The 20,127-nt window shown below is 41.4% G+C and overlaps 1 protein-coding gene across 1 annotated transcript in view; it reads right to left on the reverse strand.

Annotated features, from left to right (window-relative positions):
* Positions 1-1,531: 1,531 nt before the first annotated feature.
* The window catches only part of ARHGEF28 (Rho guanine nucleotide exchange factor 28), a gene marked incomplete at both ends in the record, with an annotated part of 116,740 nt that continues 98,144 nt past the window's right edge, over positions 1,532-20,127 (reverse strand). Inside the window, 2 exon segments of the mRNA XM_080638411.1 lie at positions 1,532-1,692; positions 17,968-18,268. Coding sequence (XP_080494537.1) covers positions 1,532-1,692; positions 17,968-18,268 — 462 coding nt within the window.

Genomic DNA, 20,127 nt, shown 5'->3' on the forward strand with positions numbered 1-20,127 from the left:
TCCCCTTTCTTCCCCCACCACCACTCCCCCCCCCAGCTCCAGGAGGGACAGGGAGGAGAATCGAAATAATGTAACTCCCACGGGTTGAGATAAGAACAGTCCAGTAACTAAGGTATAACACAAATCACTACTGCTGCCACCAATAATAATAATGATAAGGGAAATAATAAGGGAAGAGAATGCAACCGCTCACCACCTGCCGACCGATACCCAGCCTGGCCCTAGCAATGCTCTAGCCTTTCCAGGTAACTGCCCTCAGTTTATATAGTGGGCATGACATGCTGTGGTATGGAATACCTCTTTGGCTAGTTTGGGTCAGGTGTCCTGTCCCTGCTTCCTCCCGGCTTCCCCTCCTCCCTGACAGAGCATGAGACTGAGGAAGTCCTTGATCAGAGTAAACATTACTGAGCAACAACTAAACCCATCGGTGTTATCAGCACTGTTCCCAGGCTGAAAGTCAAAAACACAGCACTGCACCAGCTACTAAGAAGGAGAAAAATGACTGCTACTGCTGAACTCAGGACAGTGGGGTTTTCTTTGTCCCTTCTGTTTTCAAATTTCTCTGGAGGACCCGACAATGAACCAAAGGTACAGTTTTGCAGAAATGCACAGAACATTTATTCAATTTGACACAAGTGTACAAATGTTTCTGAAAGACCAAAAAACAGAGAACTGGTCCTGGTTTCTTACTGCCTAACGCACAGTAAATTCCATGAACCTGAAAGCAGGAAACTAGCTGGTTCCTACATAACAAAGCAGAGGAGTTTCAAAAAGGTTCAGTTACCTAAAAGCCTGCTATTTTTCCCCTTTCTTTTCTTTTTACCAGTGAGGTTGTTTCATCTGGTGGATTTTAATGCACAAGGGCACTTACTGAAATGAGATACACTTATAATACAATAACAAGCTGATTTACAGCATTTTTTCATGGAAACTGGCAGTAGTACCAAAATGATGATAAGCACTGGGACGTGAACAAACACTTACAATTATGCAATTATGTTGAGACCATAAAAAACATCCTCTTCTGAACAGTTCCTGAGCCAGAAGATAAGGAAAACAACACCATAGTAAAGGGTACACAGCACATTTCAGCAAAGACTTCAGCCATCATTCTTACATTGTTGTCTTCTCACATTATGTAACAGCTGTTAGAAGGGTACTGATCCATTTTCTGCAATGTCAAATGGCAGGCCCATCTCTCTCAGCTTCCCCTTTTAAAAAGGGGACTCAGGAGAAATTGAGCACCAGCTTTCATAGCTCTCGGTGGCATCTTCACAATTCCAAAATGCTACATCTTCCCTGCTATCCCCTTGCCTCTTGCAAAGCATTTGAAATCATGTCATAAATTATAGATTATAAAACAAAGGCTTCAAAATAACTTAATTGTTATATTTGTCATGGGGAAAATCTCACATTGAATATTAAATACTACCCTTAAAGCCATTTGGTCATACAGAGAACAACTACAGACATTTAGAAAAGCAAACACAGTTGTATTTCCAAAGTGCGACTGAAATTAGAAAATGAGCCATCAGAGGTACACAATCTTCTCCTCTACTCTGTCTTCATCTTTGTCATCCTGCAGGCTCCCAGGCTGGTGGTTCAGCAGCAATGCATCTACCCGCGACGGCTGGATGGATCCCTGGTTTGGAACGCTTGTCTGGGGACCCTGGGTCTGTGATGCATTCAGATCTGTAACACACAAGAGAAGGACATGTGACAATGCATCTTCCATCATGATATCTGTTCAGGTCTGCCCATTGTCATCCAAGGGATGATCACTGTTACTATTTTTACAGTAAAAGAAATTTATACCCATGCTTCACTAACCAGACATACAATAATGGAAAGGCATAAATGCGATCAGAGTTGGGCTGGAGGGAAACATGCAGCTCTTAATTAGTACCTATATTAGTAATAATATGATTGTAAAATTAATACAGTTTCCATCATTACACAGAGTTTTATTTGCAAGCCTTCTTTTTATGGATGAAAAAGAATCAACTGAGCAAACCCAGTTAAAAGTCTACATGACTAACACTTGCACTCTGTAACTGATTTATAACCATTCAGCTTTTTCTACCAACTTTATCTGTGTTTATTTGCACAAACTACCTACTCTATTTTTGTCTCAATCCTTAAGGTTTGATGTGGAGATATTTGCACCCAAACACTAAGAAATTATTTCACAAGGATCTTGATTAGTTATCTTTCCAATTTTCTCCTGCAAATGCAGAGAATCAGGTACTTGTTTTCCAGCATTGAGCTCTGAAGTTTTTGTGATGATCCGTGCAGTACTTCAAAAAAGAAATATATGCATAACCACAGTTGGGTTTTCTCCCTAGTCAGCTTTCTGTAACACTTCAAGCCCTCAGGAACTACACCTTAGTAGTTGGCTTTTCTAAACATCTGTATTTCTGCAAAGCAATTTTTACCATAAAAACAAGCTACATAACAAAGGAGCAGGTATCCTCGAACCTAGCGAAGGGAAAAGTCTGCAATGGACAAGCTGCAATACTTTTCACTGTAATCTTAGCCCAACCAATGACTGCTGCTTGTACACCAGAAGTGTTAAGTTCTCATTCTCCCCACTGCAAAAAGAACTCTGAGGAAAAAGGTGAGCCTGGCACCCCTCCCACAGCATGCGTAATGCCAGAAGCAAGCAAACCCAGCAACGGCTTCCTTTAAGCCTTGGTCATTCATGCAGACCTAAAAAGGCATTTCACTCCTGCTCTGGTCCCTACCCCTTCAACACACGTATGTGCAATGAAAACCTGTTTTAAAGGAGATGCTTGGATTTTTACACACCTTGTTGCTCTAACTGGTGGCAATTTAAATGACACCTGCTCACATTTAGCGTTCCCCAGCACATGTGGCTTTCACCAGTCTTGTTCACTGAGGCAGGAGTTTAAGGCAAAACAAGCTTGCTGGCACCCTGCAAAGCCTAGGCTCCCTGGCTGCTCCCCACCACGGGGTGTGTGTAGCAGTGGGAGATGATTACACGATGGGCAAGTGGGAACACATCACATTGCTGCTCCTGCTTCAGTGTCTTCTCCTCTTTGATACTCACACAGCTTGGGAGGAGAACAAACAGACTTTGGGGCTTCAGCTCCCAGTGTAAGTCACATGCATGTTATACCTGCTGCTTAGACTGCAGGGTCAGCAGCAGGGGCAATGCATTTATACACAAGAGGTGCTTGGTCATATGCAGTAACACAGGATGTTAAGAAAATTAATCCCAAATTCCCCTTGTTTTACTGTTTTACACCCATTTAAAGGATCAAGTTTTGGTCTTGATGAAAATCTAGAGTAAATTCTGATTGCAGGCAAGTTATTTGCAATACATAACACAGCAGGATTTGACTCCCTAACTTACTTGAACAGCCCTGCTTTGTTAAATACGAATTCTGCATTTATTCTTTTTTATAGCCATATTAGAAAAAGATTACCTTATACACCAGAAGAAGAAACCAAAAATATCCTATGTCTGCTTTTCTTTATGGAAAGTGGATACTTCAGTTTTATTTATTTATTTAAAAGAACCCTACCAGTGAAAGGTCCTCAACCTCCAGACACATATATTTTGGGATAATCTTACATTAATATTCCTTTTAAGTTCTGTGAGTCTATTTACCTTAACAAAGTTATGTGCATAAGAATACCATGCAGTAAGCACTTATTTGAAAGATCTGTTTCCAAAGTTTATGAAGTACATAATTGGAGAAGCCTAATTACAAATTTGAAAACAGCCCAGAAAAGAAAGAGAAACACCTTACATGCAGTTATTTTCCACCATCAAAACTAAACAGTAATTGCTTCACCAATTAAGACAGTAGCTGTTTCCAAACCATTTCTCATTAACTGTTACAACTCTCCACAGCAGAGTTGAGCAGTGGAAACTGCCAGCATTCTGCAAAAACAAATCAGACTCTGTCACTATAGAAGTAAATCATTTATCAGTAGTTTAGCTGCTTTTATATTTATTTTATTTAATTTTATTTCATTTTATGGCAGTGTTCAAGGCCAGGTTGGACAGAGCCTTGGGAGACATGGTCTAGGGTGAGGTGTCCCTGCCCATGGCAGGAGGGTTGGAACTAGATGATCTTAAGGTCCTTTCCAACCCTAACTATTCTATGATTCTATGATTTTTAAATTCTGTTGCATTCAGAAAAACCAAACAGCAGGAGAACACCCACGAGGTGAGAGCCTAGCCGCCAAGGGGGTAACAACTGGCTTTATACACTGAAAAGGTTGTGCTTAATCCAACTGAGGAGGGAAGGTGTTATTTTCTGGCTGGCTCTGGCTTCAGGTGGCACTCAACATGGCTCTGCCTAATAAAAGCACAATGTGTCCATGCAGTCAACATACTCAGTGTGCTGGTGTGAAGGGTGCCCTCTTGTCTCCCTGCCCACTGCAATGCTGGAAGTAGCCAAGCCAGGACATCAGCTGGTATTGCAGGCAACAGTGAGATGCGCCCCAGAACAGCTGCTCGGGGATGGCGGAAGAACTGCCAGAATTGTTAATAACAGCCTCAGGTGAAGGGAGAGTGTGGAAAGGGGACCAATACACCAGCCAGCACTGGCTCTTGTTACGCATTGCTGACAGAGCTGCCAAGAAGCCTCTCCTGGGCTCCCTGGTATAGCACAGGGAAACCAGCTGCCCTCGGCCCCAAGCAGGAGAATGGTGGAAGAAATCCTCCTCTTTAAAAGCTCTCCCAAATCAGGGAAGAAACCTTCAAAACCAACCCGGAAAACATCAGCTGCTGCCTTCTAAGGCAGTCTTACAGCTTAGGATACTCAAGCAAAATAAAAGGGGGGGTAGGAAACAAACCAATTATCACTGCAAATAGCAAAACACAGGGCTGGCAAAGCAGGCTGCAGGCTACTGGAAAGCAATGGCTGAGAAGCTCTCCCATGCTCTCCAGGCAGTTGGGGCACCCACAGGAAGCTCCCCAGCTCCTCTCCAGGCCTGTTCCCTGCTGCACTACGGCTGACACTCAGAACTTGGTATGGATCAAGAGCCAGGTAAAAAAGGACCATGGCCCTTTTATGAGTCTCCTTCATTCTGGCTGTAACTCACCTGCCAGCATTAGCCACAAGATCATTTTTGTGTTATTCCCTTTCTTTGAATCCAGCATTTACTTGTCCTTCTGCTCCCTTCCCACCGGCTCAATGATGCTCTGGCAGGCTGTGTTCAGCTCAACAGCGCGCCCACCAGACCAGCACCAACATCACCAGCACTTAGCAAAAGCGCTGCCACTGCCCCCTGCCCGCACTCTCCTGCTTGGGCTGTCTTGCTCCTGTACCCCTTGCACAGAAAGGGCAAGCGAAGTGAATTTACCCACCCACGGCCTTCCTCCTGACAATTTACATCAAAGGAATACAATTTTTCTTTCATATTTATCTAAGTGCAGAAGCTATTCCCGGATTTCCACAGCTTTAACAAAGCCGAGCTGTAGCTCGGACCCTTCCACAGGGTCTTTTGTGCGACTCCCAGTCCCCCTCCCTCCCACTTCTGCAGCGGCCAAGAGCTGTGGGCTTCTCACAGCATCCCAGCCCCTGGAGTTCATGTGCAAACTGAAACACCCTTTAGTTGTTTCTCTGGTGTGCAAAATTTCTTTCTCCTACAAAACTCCAGGCACCTCTTTCCCTAAAGAGCCAGAGCCAGTCTGCATCCGTACCTTGTATGCTCTAGACAAAACTGAATAGCAGACCAGAAAAATCCACTCTTTCAATGTCAGGCTGGTCAGACTCCCCAGCCAAGAGGGATGTGGTTGAGGCTGCAGACCAAGTACTAGGTGATCTGTGACAGCACTTCAACATTTTGGGGCCATGTAGCCAGTTCAGCACAGCAGTGCCACACCATAGCACAAAGTAAGTCCAGCTTGCTCTCCTTTTTACCTCAGCTAACAGAATTTCATTAAAGAAAGAAAATCAGGGCATTCTCTTTTTCTTACACACCAATTTTTTCAAAAGGAGTTAGAGGCTGTTTCTAACATATTCTGGGATAATAAATCACAAATGGTCTCATGCACATGGACACGTACTGCCAAATCCAACATTAAAGACAAATCCCTTTTTTCCCTCCATTTTCCATCAGTTTAGCTCCAGTTCACCGGGAGTGTAGGAATCAGGAAACTGCACAGAGACACTCTACTCCCCCAAAATAAAAATACTTTCCTAGGCAACCTAAATACAACAGCAATGGCAGACTGCATGCCTGCAGCACACGGGTCCAGCTTTCACAGGAGTCTTTAAGGAGACCTCAGTTCTCCAAATGGGGTCTGGGTCCAAACTCAGAGAAAGACAGCTCCTGGCTGAAAACATGCTAATGTTGTAATGAAAAGGAAAAATGTGTCATTCCACATCCTAACTACCATACTCTACCCTTCCTCTAGCACTAAGAGATGGGATTAGTGGCATCACCGAAACTGCTGGGAAGGTGAAGGACAAAGCAATGGCATTTGCAGGAATCCAAGATCAACACATACCAAAACAAACACAGCCCCTGCTCCAAGAGGGTGAGGGGGGATACAAAAGCCAAGTAAACAACTCATTAGTCACACTGATTCTCACCTTCTGTCTGTTGTCATAGGATGTAAGCACTTCCACATCAAATAAATGCCACAGATTTTCTCCTCACCCCTCCTTGCCCTCCCCATGGGATCAGAGCTCTTCAGGTAAGCCTGGAGTGCCCACAGTGACGAATTTGGGTAGGAAAGGAAGACATTATCAAGGCACTAGGAAACACTCCAGACAAAAAAACCCACAACCTCTCAAGTTTCTGTGTTTTTAGTAGGAAGTCCTCAGCTTTTCTCCTTCAGCTCTGACCCTAATTTCACAGCATCACAGGATAATTCAAGTTCGAAGGGATCTTAGGAGGCCTCTGGTTCAAAATCCTCCAAAAAAGCCACCAAACCAAAGAGGGAAGGTCTGGGGGAAACACACCACACGAATTCATGGATTCACAGAAACTGCATATACACACTGAATTCATTAGCTGTGACTTTCAGGTATCTCTGTTACCTGTTGGTCCTCTTACAAAACAAAATTTCATTAAGAGAGATGCCATTTTTAGCAACAAATACGTTAAAGATTGTCAAAACCATTACTCCTCTGACAATAATATATAGAGGTAGGTTTTGGGTTTACCACTTATTTATAATAACTGGTACCAGTTTTCATACCAAGCTCATATGGACTGACAGCTGACACATCAACTTCAGGCCAAAGCTATTTGAAATGGCAGAGCTGCTGCATTTAATCCCCCAATTGGCACTCATGCATAATGCAAAGCACAAGCAGACACCTAAAAACTGATGTTAGGTCTACCAGGTCTGGGATATTCAAAGGAATTCAAGGGTAACGGCTCTCATTTGCCATTACGGTTCAATAGCAAGTGGCAGCCTAACTCCCATGAGCTCCCCTGAAAACTCCCCACCAGCTAATCCAACCCCACCTCTTTGTCTCTAATGATGCTCCCACCAGTTTCCATGCAGGTTCATTAGGGATAGGCGATTCTGCAAGGAAGTCCAGGCACTTCAGCCTCCCTCCCTTTGCTCTTGGTTAAAGGCACTATGATTGGTTTTGATAGCATATTTTTAGTGCTTACTAAGACTTTCCCAATTTGCGATGGTTCAGCTGTTTATGGAGCTGATGGTTGGTGGGACACAGGGCAGCACCAGGGCCCTTTAGCATAGAACAACCAGAACACCCCTGCTGCCACATGGGTTCAGACCAGTTAGTACAGAAAAGGTCTCCACACGCTTTGAAGATCTGAGGACACTTCCCAGCAGTTTCACTGGGAGATCTCAGACACTATCAAGACACTAGGCCATTTTCACCTCAGTAAATCTGACTTCAGAGCGGTAACTACATTTGGTACTGGGGAAAATATTCTGACCCTGAAGCTGCCAAGGAAAGGGGAAGCCTAATCCATTTCTCAGCTGATGGAATAAGGCAGGAAATCAATCTAAGAATTTTAACGCTATTTACTTTTAACCAGCCCAACCCTGTGAAAAAGCAGCAGCTGCATTTCTTACACAAACAAGCACCTTCATGAATAAAAGGTCTTTTCACAAAAAGCAGATGAACAATTACATCTTAATAGATCTTATGTTAATTAGTCTTATCAGCTTTTGGAGCATTTTTTTGTGACAAGACAGAGAACAGAAAGAAGTCTAAGTCTATGATGAATAAGGTCAGCAACACAACTTCTTCAAGTCTGTACTCTGGATTTTTGATCATCGTAAAATTGGAAATAGCATTATTCTGCATGTTTCTGTTCTTTGTTTAGTTGCTGGCTTAGGTAAAACAATGAATTCAGTTTTCAGGTTTTGTCTCACAATTTTTTAGGGAAAGTTTGGTCTGGAGAATTTGGATCAAGTTCTTGGCTAGGACAAAATGTACATTTAACTCACTGAAACTGCTTTATCATAAAGCTCCATAATGGTTCCAACTAATTTATTTGAAACTTGTCTTAAAGCTCCAGGTTTTGGAGTCATGGGATGATGCAGCCATCTTTTATTAAAGCACAGTAAACACACAATGTTCTAACACTGGTGTTATCAAAGAAAAGGTTACAAAAAGGCTCAGTCACTGCCAGTGTAATATCAAGTTCATAGCACACCCCTAGTTTGAAATAATTTAAAATTTTAACCTACTTACATGGTTATGTTATCAGTTGTGTTGGCTTTAAAGCACACGGCTTCTAAGCTATTTTTGGCATGCTGGTTTTTAATGCATATCAATAAGAGAGACTTGAAAATAGGTCTGACTTGAGGCCATAACTTGTTGTGCATTGAATACCCACAGTCTCACCTTGGCAGGGCATACTGCCTGCCAGCTGTCTGCTTCTGCTTAATTTATTTAGGCATGAATTCCCTATTAAATTGTCTTTGTGCTAAGCTTTGAAGCTTTAGATGGTCAATTACAGACACACACATGGTCTAACAGGTATTCTGCTAACAATGAACACATGTTTTATTGACCTACTTCTTTTCCAGCTCATTAAACACAGCTGCACTCAAATGATCAAGAGAAAATAACCATAAAACCCCAAGAACACCCTTCCTACAAAGGATCACAAGGAACATGACCAGCTGCCAGCACGGAGCCACTGCTCCACCCAGGGCAGTGGTGCAGGGCACTTCTCCAGGGGCCGGCATTAATGTCTGTCCGCTGACAGCAACAGTGGAGAAGCACGGGAAAACTCCTGCAGCCTCTTCGTCCCAGTATCTAATGCAGGTGTATCTCCAGTGGGCTGCAACTGTTCCCCCCCCCCCCATAATCTGGGGGTAAGAAGAGGTTTGGCCAGTAGACTGAAGTCGAAACAAACTGCAGCCAGTGGGTAATGCTGCTGCTTGAATGTTGGCTGGAGAAATGGAAATCCTGTGAAGTTACAGACCCAAACAGCATTTCCAAAGACCTGGCAGGCAATGAAACAAGCCCCCCTTTCCATCAGTAGCCAGCACATCCCCACACCTCTCTTACCCACTGTCTGTATTTGCAACCCACAGGTGAAACACTTCCCTGAAGATTCCTTCCCTCCCAAAGAGAGAAACTGCTAGCATTAACCCTGAAAAAACAGTGTCTCTGGCACATGAATTCATTCTCTTTGAAACAAAAGGGGACATTTACACATCAAAACTATTCTTTTGAACTCTCTGTTACCACAGACAGACATTATTTTGCTGATTAACTTTGCTTCATATTTTATGGACGGGTTTGGGTTGGGTTTTTTTAAACTACACTTCTGCTTTGAAACAAACATTAAACCAGAGACCTTGGCAAACAATAGGCTTAATCCCCAGCTCTTGGCCAGTCCTACAGGTGCAACACAAAGGAGCATGCTCTGGACTTTGGCAAACATTATCTTGAGTAGTAGAAAGGCACAATTCTGTTACAAAAGCCGAAACAGGAAGGTCATTTACAAAACACCCTAAAGTCTCCTCCTAAGCACCTTCGTTTTATGTGTTAGTTTCCCAACAACAGACCAGATCCATCACTTCTTAGTCATAAAAAGCTGACTCAAAGTAAGTAGCAGAGAAATACTAAGGCAACAGAATTGCTGCAGAAACGAAAAATAAGGCAAAGCACCTGTTTCAAATCAATTACATGCTAATCTTACCCTCTAATAGAAGCTGCTGCTTGTTGGTTAGTGCAGGAATATATGGGTGTTCAGGTAATAGTGAATACCTGAAAGAAGCCTCTTATCTGACAGTCAGTTCTCCCCAAGCTCAAAACAGTGAGATACTTGATAATTTCTTACTGCACTCTGAGTATTAGCACATTTTTAACTGCTTTTTTAGTCAGATTGGCAGGAAGTATATGCACTGATGTTTTCTTCTTGCAGTCACTGAATAAAGCACCAGAAAAATTCAAACATTTGCACATTTACCAAGTTTTGCATTGTAAGCATAGGAAGTTTCAGGGTGTGAATGAATATTTTGAAATGAGTGTCCTTTTTAATTGTTTGTTAAATGCTTTGTGAACATATAACTGCTGTGAAAACAGTCTGCAGAAAAGCTAACGGGAAAACTATACATCAAAGCCAGAAAAAAGCACAATTATCAAAGCAGTATGCGCCTCCACTGCTTCAGCCAAGTGCTTTCCTGGAGTGCATGGAACGTATTTGGATCTACTTTCCTTTCTTCTGCTCTCATTTGTCTCCACTATAGAAACACTGGTCTCTACCCTTAAGCCTGAATTCGCCACCACCTCCTTCTGCAGACCCTGGCTCTGCTTTGGTCTGGCTACCTCCCATCCGACCTCCTTGATTCATGTGCTGCAGCTCTGCAGCAGTTCCCATCCCACCCCTCCACAGAGCAGGCCACAGCACAAAAAACAAACACACACTGTTTTAAAACACTCTCCTGCAACATTGTCACCTTCAGTTCAAAACTATGTTTAACACAGAAGCCTTTCTTAGGCAATCTTCTGTTCCCACTGCCACTGTGCTGTAATGGCAAGTTCCTCTGCATAGGGGATAGCTTCTCTTCAGTTCTTGCTGTCATCAACAACTACCCTGCAATTCTCAACCTCAATTAAAGAAATCTCATTTCACCCTTACCAAATATACTAGTTTCCCTATCTGTCGTGTATTCTTCAAGGCAGAATATAGTCAATGGCTTTTACAGGCACACAGGTTTTTTAGATTTTTCTATGGCAGACCCTAAACAAATACAGTCAAATCACATGTATTTTGTATCATTTACGTTCCAGCTCTAAATCAAACTTCCAAGGGACATTCAAGGAATCTCAGCAGGTGACTCTTGGAAGTATTCCTATTTGATTAAACCAAAGCCAATTTTCAAACCAGAACCAAGGCTCCTCCCTCTACTGCCCTGCCAAAAATTTACACCCAAAGAAAAGTTTCCTATGGCATCTGAGAAGGCAGAACAAGATACTCCATGAAATCTCTCCCCACAATTTGGCTACGGCCAGTATAATTTATGTGGAAGGCAATCGAGCGCTCCTGTGATGAATGCCAGTAAAAGACAGACAATCTTCCCTGGTTTTTCAATAAATATTTAACAGCAGATGCTGTTGAGTAGGTTTCATATTACTAAGACTTCGTTACTTTCACACAACATGCTACTTTCCTGGAATATGCAAAGTATTCTACTAAATAATTAAAATGAGATTGTACTTTAAAAAATAAGCCAGACAGGTACACTTGGTGACTCAGCAACATGATTTTACAGGGTGTGTTTGCATGCTCAATATCTTGCAAAACTTTATCATCCATCAACAGCTTCTCCCAGCCATTAGAATGCATTATTTATTCACATTTGCACATCTATTTCAGGTTCTAATTCCATTACAGAACATATTCAAAACATTTTTTTATGTACTTAAGCAGGGCACGCAACCAGGTCTCCACCCACAGATTACATTACCTGAGGAAAACATGGACCTCACAAGGTATCTTCCTGACTTCAAACAATTAGCAAGACTCTTTGTTTTGTGACTGCTTTTCCTGAGAGATCACCTCCTTTCCTCCAGACCCACTGCCAAACTCACAGCTCTGCACAACCTTGAACTGGAGCTGCTTCACTACACTTAAAAGTGGTCTGGCAAAGGACCCCCTGTACAGGGTCTTCTGCTTCAAAACCTGCTCCTTTTTCTCCTATTTCCCTGAAACCAGTATCTACTGCAAGAACCTTACCCCAGTAAAGAATAAACGCATGCAAGAGACAGGGTCCAAACAATTCCAGTTTCTTTGATGCCAGCAATTCCACTGCCTTCAAAAACCACTGCATGGAAGTTGCTGGAACTGTAAATATGAGGAAAACGAGAAAGATTTGGCCATCATCCTGCTGTTTAAGAAGGCTGCAGGCAATGAAAGCCTGAGTGTGGTACACAGATTTACACCAACAGCAGTGCTATCTATCTCAGGAGACAGGGATGGATAATCTCTTCACTCCATCACCTTAAAAATGTGCACTATTTTAAACTTCCCTCCTCATGAACGAGCTCTAAATGAGAAGATTTTAGAAAGACTAAAATCAGCACAGGAAATTCTGTACTTATATTAGCATACAGAATAAAACCAGAGCATCATTAACTGCCTTAATTAAAAGGTTATGCAATACTGCTGCATCTACTGTGGTTATATTCAGAAATGACAAAAAGTATTTTGAGATGAGAAAATTAGTAACAGGCTACAGAATCCTAGTGCTGCAAAGCTGAAAAGCAACTGTTGAAATACACTAATTGCAGATGACATATAATGACATATTTTTCACTTCAGTATCACACTGCCATGTGATTTAATCCCTTTTGCCATCTGCTTTAAACAAATGGCAGTGTTATTCCCAAGAGGAAAAAAATACTTCCCCTGTGATTCACTTGCACCAAGTATCCCTCAAACACTTATGTCTTATGGCAGATCATAAAACTTGGTGTTCTGTGGTATGGAGAGGAGGCAAATTTGCTTTTACTTGTTGCAGAGTTAAAAGTAAGTTCTTACTAGTTCTAATAAACCTTGGGAGATGCAAGCGCTGATGTTACTCAACTTCATATTCTTTCTATTTCATTTTATTCTCACTGTAACTTATGTTGACCACTGAACGGGGCTCTGTGCTCTCCTATGCAGCCATCCATGCTAAGAGTAGCAGGGATATGTTGAACACAGAAAGGGCAATTACAAATTAACTGCATGTTCTCAAGTTGGCATCTACTCAGTTAGAAAAGACAAAAAGTTTAAAGCAGCTCAAAAACACACATCTGCTCAGGACTTACAAAGCAGAAACTCCCTGATCATGTCATTCTTTACTTCTAAAAGATTTCTCTCTGACCCTTTTCTCAAGTAAAAGAACAACAGAGAATATGCTCACTGTGCAGGGCAAACAGTGAAAAAATGTTGTTATTAGAAATATTGTGAAACACACCAGAAAAACTCAGAACAGGCAGAAAAGCATCTTCACATTTCATTCTGCAGGTGGTAAGAGATTGGCCTGTCATGGCTACGAAGGATGCCATTTGAACAGGATAAAGTGTGTGCTCTATGAGTCACAATTACATTCCAGCTCAGAAGACATGTGGATCAGATGTATTCAGAATACAGCAGCAATAGTACAGAAATTCTCACAACAGTCACATGTCTGGAACTGTGATGACTTTTTTGTGGGAGCTAGTCATTATTTAACAGGTTCCAAGTGATGAAAGTGATCTTATTCAATAAAGTCCTCAATATGAATCCCATTAGCCATCTCCAGCACTGGCAGCAGTAACTATGCTTATTTGAATATGGCCCTGAGTTACTGAGCTTCAAACCTTGCCAAAATCCTTGCTGACTTAGAATCACAGGGAAACAGCTTGTACAACTTCAGATGGTTTTTAACACTGTAGTGCAAAGCATATTTCACCTATTTTTATCACACTTGCATCAGCTTTACATTGTATACCTCTTCTGCTTACGACAAATTCATCCTACACAAATAGGAGAAAAAGAGCCAGGCCTCTACAGCACCGTCCTCAACCTCCCTGATGCAAACATATGCAAGTACTTTTATACCATGCCATTAGGCCATAACCAATGTTAAGGTAGCCCAAAAATAGCACGTTGTGCTAAACCTCATCTCAATTACCAATGGGAAACTAAAACAAATTAATCTCATCTACAGTTTTAAGAACAGGTTCAATAGAGCAATCACCATTAGCACAATCTGCCTGAAGGAATAGGAAGGAAATTTCTTATAAAGAATAACAAAAAAATACTGAGTTACAGGATACTACACATTGTTTCTGGGGGCTTTGCTTTTTGCAAATTAAATATTAAATATTTTACATCTCTAGAAACCACTTTGATGAAAAACACTCTAAATAGATCATTTTGCCAAAATCAAACTCCCGCATTTGCATGTATACATGTATGTACAAATTTCTGTCCTTTAAGAAAGACTATAATCACATTAGTCAAACAGAACCCTATTTCTGCTCCCTGGTTTTGCATTTGGCTGCTTATGGAGATCACAGGTTTTTCTATGGTCCACACACAGGTTTAAACTGGGTTTTTTCACTACATCATGCATCAAGATCCTTCATGCTAACACTGCAAACCTGTGTTGGGAAAATCTCCCCACAATGAAGTTTCAGTGCAGTTTTCTAGATCTGTCACTTTTCAACTCTACTTCTGGAGCTGCAACATCTGAATTAAAAAAAAAAAAAAAAAAAAAAAAAAAAGGCAGTACCAGCAAACAATACCATTCACTTCAAAGCTTAAAAGAATTAAAATTGCACTGATTCCTGAAATCGAAGAGGTGAATCCATAGGTAAATCCTTAGGCATCACTTCAGCTAGGAAACCTGACATGTCAATTAAATGCAAGAGTGATTTATCCAATTCTCAGTCTAGTCTGACACAAAACCTATACTTCCCCTGATTCCTAATTAGCCAAAGTACTTGTCTTCTTTCATGCAGATAATTTCATAACCATTAGTGTAAGCATTAACACATTTTTCTTTCAATCATATTTTCCCCCTGTTGACTGACACAGCTTTTCCAGCGAGTGTACTCGTGCCAGTTTCAGCTTTGTGGGAACTTGCCTCAAGGTCTTTAGTAAAGTTCCCTCCCATACACATAAAACAATGACATGTAATCATGATGCTAGCTATGTGAAGAGACATATGTCTTACCTTAGAAAATATGAATGGGAAATTATGCAGAGGAGGAATGCAGCAGTTTCCATTTTTTTTATATTTATGAAGCTTAATTGCATAGTACGTAACATACAGTCGAATGCAGTATGATTAACTCCTCCACAACAAGTTCAGGTGATGCTTCTCATTAAATAATTTAGGGTTTTTTGACAGACCAGACTTCTTAAAGGATGCCTAATAATTCTAGGAAAATAAATCAATCCTAAGAAATATCTTTTGTGTGCACACAAAGCTTAATATATGCAAGATCTGGCCATGTATGTATTTGGTAGGTGGCTATTTCCAGTAAACCATAATCAGTGTTGTTTCTTAGTTCTATTTTGACTTACATTTAGAATTTTTTTTTAAATATTATTATGAGACTTTATACATAGATCTGATTGAAAAATGCAGCAAAATATCATGAAACATTAAATATGAAAAGTTTCAGCTAACTTTAAAATTCTTTCTAGTCTTTCTCTCATTGCATCTCTGTTGGTTTACCTCTGCAGTGATTGGAACTCACTATATCCTACAGAAGCTTCAGGAAATCGAGGTACAAGGAAAAAACATGGCCAAAAAAAAAGAAAAATACAAAAATTAAATCGGGTCCCTTTTATGAAATGTTCGTACAGCTCAATTTGATTCACATTGTTTAGGAACAAGTATTTACTTCATTTCCATGTGCAGAGCTATTTGCTGGGGCTTCTGATGCCATCTGTCTTTCAGAAGGAAGTTTAGCGTTCTTCTCATTCCCAGTTCCCCATACAGTGGCTCCTGACGCATGACAGAAGCAAGTCTGAGTCATGCAAACTCATGCACTGCATGATCAGAGCATAAAATATTTGTCACCCTCCAAATCACAAATGGGACTGTGGAATGTGATGGCACATCTCTTGGAGGAGGCTCCCAGCCCCGCCTGCTCTAGCAATATGCTGGGAAGCTTCACAGCACATTCTGCACCATCAGAATACTGCAAGGACTTGCTGTACTGCTTTGCCAAAGGCACCTTGTGACTCAATCAAAGCAGATTTTACAGACATGACTTAGCCAGAGAGACTTATACTAGCCTCTTACTCTACCTCTTGAACAGGCTTTATAGCCAGAGCTGGTCCCAAGGCTACTTGGACTGCAGGAGTGCCCTGTTACCAGAGCAAGATAAGGATAACTACACAAGATGCAGTGACAACAGCTGAACACAAAGCTGGCCCATTGTAGGTGAAGGGCATCTTTACACACAGAAGCTCCACCAGCTTATCTTAGCATCAGTGCAATTAAACTGGTACAAGCCAGTTTAATTAAACCAGATGCTCTTATGTGGGCTCAATAGAAAGTATCCTGGTTGGCTTGCATCTGACTGTGTGCCAGTGCAAACTAATTTGCTTTTGAGAGGTTTAAACCCACATGTGTTTCTTTTCCAATCTGCACTAGCTTAGCTAACACTAAAATGACAACTTCAGTTAAACCAGAACAAGTTTCATCAGGCTAACTGTTCAGTCTTTTTTCTTATTATTTTATTTTTTTTAGAAATATTAATCTCTTTTACTGATCAGCTTGTTTTGCTGGTTGTGGTGATGAGAATAGCCTGCCCTACCTTTGAATTATAAAATGCTATTTTGGCAATCCACATACCAAGGACTACTCAGTCTGTAGTGGATGCCTGCTTAATACATTACAAGGAGTGCAAAGGAGCAAGTTCCTTAATCAAGGACTTCATTTAAACAACTTCAAGATTTGGCCTAAGACAAAGAAACAAACACTGCATCTGTCCATGTTCTCAACTCCTGATCCTGCTGCCCACTGTTCTTTGCTGTGACCTTACTTTCTTATAACTGGTGTGAAGACAGAAGTTAACCTGCAATGCCAGCTGCAGTACCTGGGAGCTCAGGCACTGCTGCAGCATTGATTTGCCATGCCTCACCTGAATTTCACAGCTGTGCAGAAAAAAAACCACCAGATCGATCACTCTCTTACACCGGAAGTACACCATTGTCCCTGAAGACTTTTTAGCTGCTGTGTTTTTACATGCTGCTCTACAACTCACAGCAACGAAAGAATGAAGACACCAAGTAAGATCAAAACTAGCATTGTGTAACATGAGAAATAAACCCCAGATAACTTAGAGTTTGTCATTAGTGTGTTTTTCAGTCTTCAGGGCATTTTCAGTGCAATGCAGTGCTTAGACAGGTGGCCTCTTCCACCCAATTTGGTAGCCACCATCAATAACTGCCATGCAATCTACTGTCTTTGGGAGTTACAGTAAAATACAAGAATAAAGAAAGGTAACACAGTATGAGCTATTTTACTAACATGGAAACTTACTGTCAAAGATTATATTATCCCTGATGTACATTTCTTCCCATGACTACAGGGTCTTTCAAGACACTCTCATTCCATTCGACATGAAAAAAGGTGTTTTACCACTGATTATCGTTTGAAGATGGTAAATCAAATGCTATTCTAACTAGAAATCATCGAGTAATGGATGCATGTTCTAAAACAGCCAAAAAATGCACTTGAAACAGCAAGAGTGACTTCAGCTTAAAAAAAAAAAAAAGAAGTCAAAAAGCATTGGGAAAGGATTTGGAGAGAACTACATTCTCGGTACCCTTATGCAGACACAAACAGGAATTTGTGATTTTTCTCTTTTTGCAAAAGTTTTCTGTATTTCTGTTCTGCTCATTTTCTCACCTATGCTCAACAAATATGCAAATAAGCATGCAATTTTTTTAGCAAAATCTATTGCTTCCACCACTACCAAACTGTTTTCATTTCTAGGAAGTTGCAAACTGCTCACATTATCTGTTAATTAAAGTGTTAATTACCATTATTAAAGGCATCCTTGTTGCTTTTGCAGGAAAATGACATCTGATTGTAAGGACCAGTGGATTTCCACAGTGCACTGCTTAATGTTGGCTGACAAGAAGTGTCCATTTTGAGGTCCACCTGATTTTCACTAGTCCATGCTATATCAGAATTTGAGATGTTCAGACCATACACACCATCCTCATAAATGAGAGAAGAATCTGATCCGTTGAGACTGCTTAGAGACACACATACTACAGCTTCATTTAAATACAACACATTTTCATTCTGTAAGCTGTCCGATTTATTATTTCCCATTATCTGCAGAAGGGGAAAAAAACGCAGAGAATAGCATTTTCACCTTTGTCCAGCACCAGAATCATAGAATCACAGAATATCTCAAGTTGGAAGGGACCCATAAGGATCACTGAGCCCAGCTCCCTGCTCCCCACAGGACTACCTAAACCATACGGTTATGAGCATCACCCTGAAGAATCCTTATACCAGGATACATAAAAATAACTGCTAGACAGTTGGGGATTTATAGCAAATAGTCACATAATTTCCCAGAAGTTAACCTCATAACATGTTAAATTAGATGTGTGTTCAGAAATAAACAGCAATAACCTAGTACCTTTTGCCTTAACTCCCCACAAAACACAGGCACTTGGTAATAATTGTGAAACAGCAAATAACAAAGAGCCGCTACCTAGGACACACTGAGCTCTGCTATTTAAAAATATTAACCTTTCAGAGGGCTAATATGTCCCTCATGGCTGAGCGAGGCACCACTTCACATATGTAAATCTGTGTACACTGCAATCCAAAAATAACACCGTACCTCACGTAGACAGGTAATCATACAGAACAGGACTGCAGCACTGAAGCTGGAGATGGCAAACAGCATTCTGTAAGTGGCCATGGCTCCCAGGGGCTGAAAATGCAACTCCTGCAAAGACTCCCTTCCTGCAGGTGTTTATCAAGCCTGAGCTCACAGAAAAGCTAGAGTAGCAGTGTGAGTTCTTGCAATGTTTGGCCTTTCAAAACTAGCTAGGTTCAGTGCAATGGCATAAACACTGGCCTGGAAATACTGCCTGACTTGCAACCACTCGGCCAGCTCTGCTGCTGCAGGGAGCATGGTAGTGGAAAACGCAGGACAAAGGCCTGGAATGTATCTAAAACCATGTAGTTTACTTGAAATAAAAATACAAGTAGTCTCACACATGAAATACCAGATTAAGAACTACTACTCTTTGATACTCAACATTTCATTACTTTGCCTCTCCATCCCTGCGATCCTGGCCTATCCCTGCATCAGGGTACCACCTTTCAACTCACTCTCCTAAAAGATTTCAAAAGTTTCATCCATTAAAGCTGACATGCAAGTTCAGATGTGGTTTTATCATCCACTTCTTAAGCACAGCCTAAAAGGTCAAAATTATACTGCAAGCTATGTACTAGTAAGAAGTGGCTTCATTGTTTAGGCTGTGCAAGTGTACATGGAAAAGTCATGTTCACACAGTGCTCACAAAAGCTGGATGAAAAGGGGGAGGTCAGAGGCCAATCCTTCACCCCTCACGCAGGCACAGGCTTAAACACTGAATGGTCACTGCCCATTATGGGTCAGTTGCCAGATGAAAAACTAGGCAGGTGATGGCCTGAAGAAAGGCTTTACAGATTTTCTTGTGAAAATGAAAACCTGGGAGAAAAAAGATAAATCTGTTTGGGTCAGAGAGCTTTCAATATATGCAAAAGCCAGGCTAAATGTTTTGATTTTCAGGTGCTTCAGAGAACAGTAATAGAAATCATGACCTTACCCACCAGGACAGGGAGTAGAGGCAGGTAAGCACCCAGACATCTGAGTTCAGAGTCAGCCTCTATCCTTCACTGTCAACAAAAACTTAATAATTTTTAGTATTACATACTTAAGCAGCTTCAGAGCTACTTTAAATTCAATCCTCTAATAATGACCATCTCCAAGGAATAATACCGTCAGGGATGGAGCCACACACCAATCTCTTCCCTTAAAGTGCTGCTTGTTTCAGGGGAGCAGGAGAGCAGGGCCTGACACATGGGAGCCTTGCATTTCCCACCCCTGGGGCAGTCACTTTTTCTCACTGGAGTCAGTGCTGTTGTCCAGGAACAAGGACAGCAGCCAAAGACTTCACTAAAAGCTTTAT

The sequence above is a fragment of the Psittacula echo genome, assembly GCF_963264785.1.
Source record: "Psittacula echo genome assembly, chromosome: Z".
In the NCBI taxonomy this organism is placed as follows: Eukaryota; Metazoa; Chordata; class Aves; order Psittaciformes; family Psittacidae; genus Psittacula; species Psittacula echo.